This window comes from Ascaphus truei, unplaced genomic scaffold (assembly GCF_040206685.1).
Source record: "Ascaphus truei isolate aAscTru1 unplaced genomic scaffold, aAscTru1.hap1 HAP1_SCAFFOLD_367, whole genome shotgun sequence".
Taxonomy (NCBI): domain Eukaryota; kingdom Metazoa; phylum Chordata; class Amphibia; order Anura; family Ascaphidae; genus Ascaphus; species Ascaphus truei.
This window is the reverse complement of record NW_027456694.1, coordinates 364142-372756: the sequence shown is the minus strand read 5'-3', so window position 1 is coordinate 372756 and position 8615 is coordinate 364142. Positions and strand designations below refer to the sequence as shown.

The 8615-nt window shown below is 43.9% G+C and overlaps 1 protein-coding gene across 1 annotated transcript in view; it reads left to right on the top strand.

Annotated features, from left to right (window-relative positions):
* Positions 1-215: 215 nt before the first annotated feature.
* LOC142483769 (uncharacterized) overlaps positions 216-8615 on the top strand; it is a 72274-nt gene continuing 63874 nt past the window's right edge. The window contains exons 1-3 of the mRNA XM_075583752.1: positions 216-290; positions 1971-2074; positions 2726-2849. Coding sequence (XP_075439867.1) covers positions 216-290; positions 1971-2074; positions 2726-2849 — 303 coding nt within the window. The remainder of the gene's footprint in view (positions 291-1970; positions 2075-2725; positions 2850-8615) is intronic.

Here is an 8615-nt window from a genome sequence, read left to right as displayed (position 1 = left end):
AATAATGGGTATTTCCATTAATGAATGTAAAAACCTTTGCCCGTCTGCATTAACATGTATAATGAGCTTCACATACGTTCACGTGTTGCATGCATTAAAACTGAATTTCCCAAATCATTAATGCCAGAGTACTTATCTCGTCAATAAAAGCTGCGTCGTCGAGAATGAGGCATCTGTTATTATGAACCGAAACATCCCCAACAAGCTGTGAAAATATGGTTCATATGAAGCGAACCATCAACTGCAAACTCTTCAAATCAAATAAAAAGATGGGGCTCCATCTGCTCCAAGTGACAAGATGAAATTAGACCTGTTTACAGCATCATGCAATGCTTCATCATACATAAAGCTTCCCATCGCGAAAACAATGTGCGGATTAGAGAGGCTATATTTACAGCAGAGGAACCAGACAGGGAACATATATTTTAGGTACGGATTTTAACTGTGTTTTAAGGAGTGCGGTAGCTTAGCACCATTTGGTGGATCTGGACCACAGACCCCGACTTCATTTAACCTGCACAGACCCATCCACCCCACCCCAATAATAAATACCCTAGTCCTTACCTCTGTCATTGAGGGTTGAGTGAAAAAATGTGGATGCCAAGTATGTGATTACAGCTGGAAGTCTCTGAGAGAGAGAGAGGCTCACAGTTTTAGCACAGGACCGGGAATCTGTTGGAAGGAGGTCGGCAGTCTCAACACAGTGCTGTGTACATGGAAGGACATCTATGAAAGGGTCGGGAGTGGTTTAGAGACTGTAAACCAGACAGTAGAAGAATCTGCAAGAAATAAATTCAGCTTTGACTGACCAGGTCAGTGAAGGAAAAAACGAAACTCTGTGAACTTGAAAAGGAGAAGAAACCATTTGTACAAGAAAAGTCAAGGATACAATTAGCACTGGAAGAAGCAGAGGACAACGTTGAACAGGAAAGAGGCAACTAAGAAATTTCTAAAATCAGAGCAGACGCAGAAAGAAAGAAGAGAAGCATCCTAACAGGTCAGAGATACTACAGAGCTTTTATCCAAGGAAGGACGGAGAGAGAAAGTTATCTGCGTAAACGCTCTGCACCTGTCATCATACAGGCTGCCTACAGAGGGATGAAAGCTTGTCAGCTTTATTGCCGGAATAAAAGAGTTCTTCAGTCGATTTGGAGAAGGCAACTACAAAAGGAGGAAGTATGAACATTCGAAGCAATGTGTGATTGTACGCCAGTCAAACGTTAGAAAGTTTCAAAGTACAACAAAGACGCTACACTACAGGAATATGAAGAAAGCTGAGTGTGTGATTCAGTCCGGATACAGATTCGGCATCATAACCAAGAAACATGTGTGTTCCTATAGGCACATCCGTAATGCTGACTGTGCTACAGTCTGCATGCCACAAGATGCTGGAAAGAAGAACCAAGTTACGACTGAGAAGTGAAGTTCAAATCCAGTCATACTACTGTACCCAAGTGATACCTTGTTATGAAAATCGCCGCTATCAAGATATTCACTGGTTATTCAGTGGTGCTTTCGTCAGAATAAATTAATGCATCAATAAAGAGAGGCACAAGACAACAAGTCTGCCGATTGCGAAAGAGAGATGCCACGGGATACAGTCAGAGCCGATAAGCACACCGCCAAAGTTGAGCTGTTTGAGATCACTGATGCTGTGCCAGACACATATGGTCAAGGCAACAAGGAAGAGATAACCGAAGATCTGCTGGGTTTAAGAGGCTAATTCCCTCACTGATACCTGTGCTGAGTCTCAGGTACCCTTTGCTAAATATATGACTCCTACTTCAAGGACAAAAGCACCTCTCTTGGATTTCCCTGCAGCACCTGATGTACCTGTTGCTGATTCCTATGCTCCCGCTGTAAAGATAAGCGCACTTCCTGCTGGTTACTGTCAGTATCTGATGCATCCTATGCAGATTCTATGGCCCCCACTGCAAAGACAAGTTTTCTGCCCTTTGAATCGCTTGCAGAGCATATCTATGGCAGATTCCAAGATTCCCACATCAAAGACAAGTTTACTGCTCATGGATTTCCTGGCATCTATGTTGGTGCAGCCTGACACAACTTCCCCAAGGTACTAGCCTCCTACCGACGGCCAATCCAACAGCAGGGAACTATCTTATCACTTTGCCTATCAATGGGCCATCAGAGGTGGCTGACTTTAAGTCAGTCTTCCATTGAGGGCATCCTGCCAAGCCTGAAGGGTTGTCCAGAGGACGTTCCTGGAGACGGGGGAGTAATGTCAGAGACATCCCTGCCATATCTACCTAAACTATTCACAGTTCCTTTGCTTGTCCACTGGGTGTGCTGCTGCTTCTGTTTTCTCTGGGATGTCCATCTGCTGTTTCCTCTTGGTTCTATTAGTGTCCTGCCTTCTATCTTTTCCCTGCCATTATAGTTTCCTGTTTCTGTTTGATATTTTCCTTTGTTTTATTTTCTGTGACTCTTTTCTGCCATGCCCTGTTCTCTGACCTGTTCTTTGTGCCTGTATCACGTTCGAGTCATTGTTCTTGATTAAAGGTCCTTACCCATAATTGGCTTGTCCTGTCTCTGTGTTCCCATCCTGTACCGGCCTCCGACCTCTTACCGACCTCCGGCCTGTTACCCTAACGCTGCCTATTTATTGCCTGTCTCTGACCTTTGCCATGACCCGACAACACTTCTTCGCAGCCTACCTCTGACCTCGACCCGTGACCTGACAATGCTACTTTGCCACCTGCCCCAGACCCCTGCCTGTGACCTCAGTATGTCTCCGTTTCCGCATGCTATTCCGGCCACTGAGGTCCATTCTGCAGCTGACCAACCAAAGAGTCCATGACAGCACGGATCATACGTGGGCCAATCACAGAGTGAGCTATGCTGGCCAATTACAGAGTGCACAGTGGGAGCGGCCAGTGCTTCAAGACAACCCACAGAGGTGGACTTAAGAAGAATGGGAAGTTCAAACTATCGACTGGGACCCGAGTCATTTGGGACTTAGATCCAGACCATCAGTTTCAGCCGGATACCTCCTGTGGAGATGGAGGACTCAGAGTCTGGGCTGAACAATGGCTCTGACTTCAGAGTCAATGTTCCCCAGGCCTGAGTACACACCCCTCCCCCCTCCAACAATGTATCATGCACTTCCCCTCTGCCCAACCTAGCACACCCAGAAAATAAACAGGTACAGTTACACACACAGTAATAAATTGAATCAAGAATTTGATACATTCATACTGTATAGTTCTAAAATTCATGTTATTTTGGGCCACATGAGCCTCAGGAAGATGGGCCAGGAGGGCAAATCTATCAGATGAGCAGGAGCCAGGGACCGGGATTCACTTATAATTTGTTGGACCCTGGGCCCCTAGTGTCAAAGTTATATTGCAGGATTCCTTTGTGACAGATATAGTATTTGACCCTGCATATATTTTCTCAGAACCAATGTTCTCAATACCCATTTATGTTTTGCCTTTAAAAATTGACATATCATATAATAAACATCGGCTTGTTCTTATAAATGAAAGCTCTCTGTAAAACATGAAATTGTCTGCTTCGTCACACACTCTGCCAGTGTGCCTAGATTTCTGCTTCACTACCATCCTGAAGAAGTTTGCTTCATTGCCTTTTTCCATCTAGAGAACATCTTACAGTAATTGAAATGCGTTTCTTGACATTCTCATAGCCGAGTGTATTGTACTTGCGGCCTGTGTTTGCCTTGAAGAATCTCTTAATACAATTACTGTACAACAGTATTTCGTTGATTTATCCTAGCACACAGTGCGCACAGGCTAATCCATAGCATTACCATCGCCAGCAATGATCAAAGAAGTTACTCGAGCAGACAAATGGGACTTCCGTATAATGATGGGGTTATGCTAAAAATAAATAGGCCATTTGTCTTTCGGTGGGTGTGATGGATGTGCTAGCTCTATTTGTAGATATGCTGAACACTAGACAATTTTTTTTTTTTTTTTTTTTTTTTTAAACATTCGTTTTTATTTTCAGTTTCACAATTTTGGGGTACAAAAAATAAGAGGGGGCTGGGATGGGGAGTTAGATGGGTACAGAAATAATAAAGAGGGATGGGGTGTGTGGGGGGGGGAGATAGGGGGATGCACACGTATTAGATGTAATTGAATGCACTAGTGAGAGTTTTTACCATACCGACCACGTGTTTTGTTTCGCCTCTACAATGGGGAATATGCTTCAGTGTTCCAAACTAGGGCGTTGCTCCAAATACAGGCGCAAATGATGTCAAGTTGACTGCATTATTTTGCATCGATGTATTAAGGGGCGATTGAGGATTTGGGCAGTTGGTCTTAGGAGGAGTTCGGGGAGGAGATATATAGGGCAATATTATAAGATGTTAAACGTTGCGCCTAGAAATTGTGCTGTTTTACTCTTTTTGTCTCACATATAGTGTGTGTGTGTTTGTGTGTGTGTATATCTACCAGGTTTAGTTGGCGTCATTTGACGTGTGTGACGTCACGTCACATGGCGCCGCCGACGCGTCACAGAGAGTCTGAATCCCGGTAAGTAAACAGTTGCAGAGGCCTCATGCGATCCCCCGACATTTAATTTAAATGCCTGGGGGAAGAGCGCGGGACCTCTGCTACTGCCCGCGCCGCCCCCCAGCAAAATCTCCCGCCCCCCCCTGGGGGTCGCGCCCCCCACTTTGCGCACCGCTGGTATAGATCATCGATCTGAACTGAAGTCCTAGGGTACTATGCAAAGTGGACTTGAGGTTCACAGCTGAGAAGCCGGTTGTACAGGAAGGACAAAGCACTTCTGGGAAGCCCACATACACGGGCACCGAATGCACTAAGTGGTGCTAAGCAATAAAACCCTTTCCAATGCTGCAAGACACCTCACAGCCTATTCTCATTTAAATGGGCTGCAACGGTGTCTAATGGAATAGCATTGAGTAGGAAACATAAGCCAATGTGGTTTAGGAGGTGGGGTATTGCGCCCAGAGAAGAGAGCAGTTTGTTGACGGACAGCTCTATCAGCCATTCAAGGAAAGAGACGTCGGACACAAAACCCTATTAAAAGAAAGTCTCCTGCTCTGAGGCTGGTGGCAGGTACAGGAGACGTGGGAGGAAGAACTTCTCTGTGGAAATGGTGGTGGGTTTCAGAAATAGCCTCCCAACAGATGTGGTAGAGGCTAATGCAAGAATTCTGGGGGTAGACATGAGGCTATCTTACATAGGGAAGAAGCAACAGAAAAGAAGAAAAGAGTGCACTGCCAGGGAGTCAGGTGGTGAAAGATAAAATCCCATTTATTCAGCACAAAGCCAGTAAAAACATCCCCCCAGGAGGGGAACAAAATCTTCCTACGCGTTTCGGCCCTGGGCCTTTCTGTTCAGGTACTCCTGCCTCACAGTTAACCCGCTCAGTTATTACTGAATCACTTGACATAGGCCCTGCTATATTTACAACTCACCTAACAACCACTTCCCCCTAGCTAGCATGAGCTATGTACCCTCTAGGTGGAGCTATTCCCTCGGTTTGAGTAGTTAAGATATTTATTAGGGACCTAATGGATGGCTACACATAGAAAGCAGTGGTGCTCATGCTCAACTTGGGTTTTATGAGAGGTTTGCATGGGTTCACGGAGGAGAAAAAAATGGTAACGGCGGCCATTTTTCTCTCGGAGAACAGTATTTCGACATTTATTTTTTTTAAGTTCGATCATTATTAAATATTATATTGGAATGGTTTAAACCTTATATAATATAGAACGCTGCTGGTTTATTTAAAAGATGTCTCTGGAACGAAAAAATGTCGATGGTGCTTGCTGCCACGAGATATTTCGGTATTTCAAGGGTTAAACAGGCTCCTTCTCTAAGCACGAGCAAAACAATACGTGTGTGTCACTCTAGTACACAGCAGAATTTGACACAGCGGGGGTTTGGCATACCTGGCAATTGATGACACAGCTACTATGAGTCATTGGGATATTGAATCCTCATTTTTTGCCATTGTTTTCTAAGACGGCCTGTAATATAACACAGGGCATTGATACCCCACCATGGCATATTAAATGCACAATTCCCAACAACAAACATCTTAAAAGCGTGCCCACGCTAACCAGCACTTACTGTAATGGGAACATAATGAGTTATAATATAAGTTCTCAGCCATGTAACATTCTTTTTTGGAACCTGGGGGCGAAGTTAATAGCTTTGCAAGTTAATATCTAAAAGCCTGTGGGTGCTGAGCCCAATCACAAGAACAATTCTGGTTCCCTTAGTGGTACCCGTGTGTCCATACTTGTAAACGAGACAGTAACTCTGACATGTATTACTTCCTGGTAAAACATTTTCTAAATAAATAAATCCTTCACTGAGGATGATTTACTGTTTAATTGTTTATACAGTATGTTGATGTGTACAGTATTAAAATAACCAGTACACAGGGAAATCACTCTACTAAATAATAAGTAGCATTCTGAAAAGCACCTTCTCCAGGGTACTCGTTCGGCACATTAAAGTACAGTATAGTAATATACAGATGTAGCACATTTAATTTCGCCTCCTGATAACACAACATATTGCATTATAACATAGAATATCATCGTAACGTGCCTGTGGGATCAATAACCTTTACCCCATCTGTACCTAAGAATTATTTATATCTATATATTGCAAAGGCAAATCCCACTTGTGAGCAGATTCACATGTCTCAGACAGGTCAGCAGCGCTGCCTTTCCCCGTTATCTCTTAGCGTACAGTGCTACCACTGCAGCCAGGGATTCTGGGAAATGACATGCCAACGAGCTCACAGTGTGTCTAACTATATACTGTCAAGAAACATTTCTGTGAATAATATAAATATATATATATATATATATATATATGTGTGTGTAAAATAAAACTCAATCTCAAAAGGATACAGTTTAAAAGTTAATGTTATTTGTATATAAATAAATAAAAACCACCAATATACAATAGCCATCCATAAATAATGGGAAAGTGGCCCGCTGAGGGGGGTGGGGGGGTGAAGAATGCTGGGGTGCACACTGTGTGTGTGTGGGGGGCAGCAGCCGCATGAAATCAATCTTATTCATGTTTGCTAATAAAAAATACATGGGTGAAGTCAGGAAACATTTATTAATAAAACCGCCGAAAAGCGGAACGCCGAAAAGCGGGCGCCCCGCTGTACGGTGTCAACCTAAACGCTGCAAGGTTTTTCTGGATGTGGTGCCGATGAAGACGTTTGCCTTGCTTTTAAAATAACAGAAAAAACCTGAATGTTACAATAACATTTAGTCATCACAGTAACACTGTCATTGTAAGCCTGAAACGATCTTGTAATTAGATACTTATTTTCTGTTGCTGCCTAGTTTTATTGGAATTTAAATAGCGGTGACACTTGAGAAAAGGAACGGGGTCACCCTAGCACTTCGATACTCCTAATAGAGGGGTTGGGGGGGGGGGGGGGGAGGCGTGTGGAAATAAAAAGGTTGAGCAACACTGATATATGTGAAGGCCGAAGCATTTGATTTGAAATGACATTTCTATGTTTGGAAGCATGTTTATGGCTGCTAATTTCACTGCCGTTTAGCAAAGTCCGGAACATATGTGAAAAAAAAACATCATTTTAGGATTCATTTTTTTTTTTAGCCCCTCTGGAATATAAATTGCTATTAGTCACGATAAGTACTGCATTTAATTAGCGTGGCCTGAAGGAACACTGGGTTTAGTTTCACGAATGTATCCTCTGACTGAGGCAATGTATTAGGCAGACACTAATCCCGGCACTGTCTGCTCCCCTCTTGGAAATTATTTATGGAATGTAAACCTGTACGTTTAAATGGCTGCAGTTAATACATATGTACACAGAATAGGCCCTCGGGCGGATTCTCATTCACGGGAGCCATTCAAAGTCATTTTATTGCAAAACGCACCTCAGAGAACCTGTGGGATCTATTCACAAATGCACTTTTTCTTTTTTTACCACAGAGCTTTACTTCATGTTATCTTCTGTTGAACAAGGGCCATCAAAACAGTTCAACATGTACCCCGGGGGGAGGCCAACTCTAACCCTCAGGGGTCACCGACTGGCCAGGTATTAGGGATATTCCTGCTGCAGCACAGGTGACTCAGTGTCTCAGTCATTCTGACTGAGCCACCTGTGCTGAAGCAGGGATGTCCTTTAAACCTGACCTGTTGGTGGCCCTTGAGGACTGGCGTTGGCCGCCCCTGGTGTACGTAATCAGAGTCAGAGTTCACATAGGACTGGTACACAGTGAGGATCTGTGAAAGGCCTAGAACGTTGCCGGACAAAATGGCCACCTTGTCAGAGTTTGCGAGCGACTCACCAAGCCCCCAGTCAACGTACAGGCATACCCCGCTTTAAGGACACTCACTTTAAGTACACTCGCGAGTAAAGACATATCGCCCTAAAGGCAAACGCCAGCTTGCGCATGCGCCTATCAGCACGTCCTGAACAGCAATACCGGATCCCTACCTGTACCGAAGCTGTGCGCAAGCGGGGAGACTATAGAGCCTGTTACAAATGCATTATTTACATCAGTTATGCCCGTATATGACTATTGCAGTACAGTATATGCATCGATAAGTGGGGAAAAAGGTAGTGCTTCACTTTAAGTACATTTTCACTTTACATAC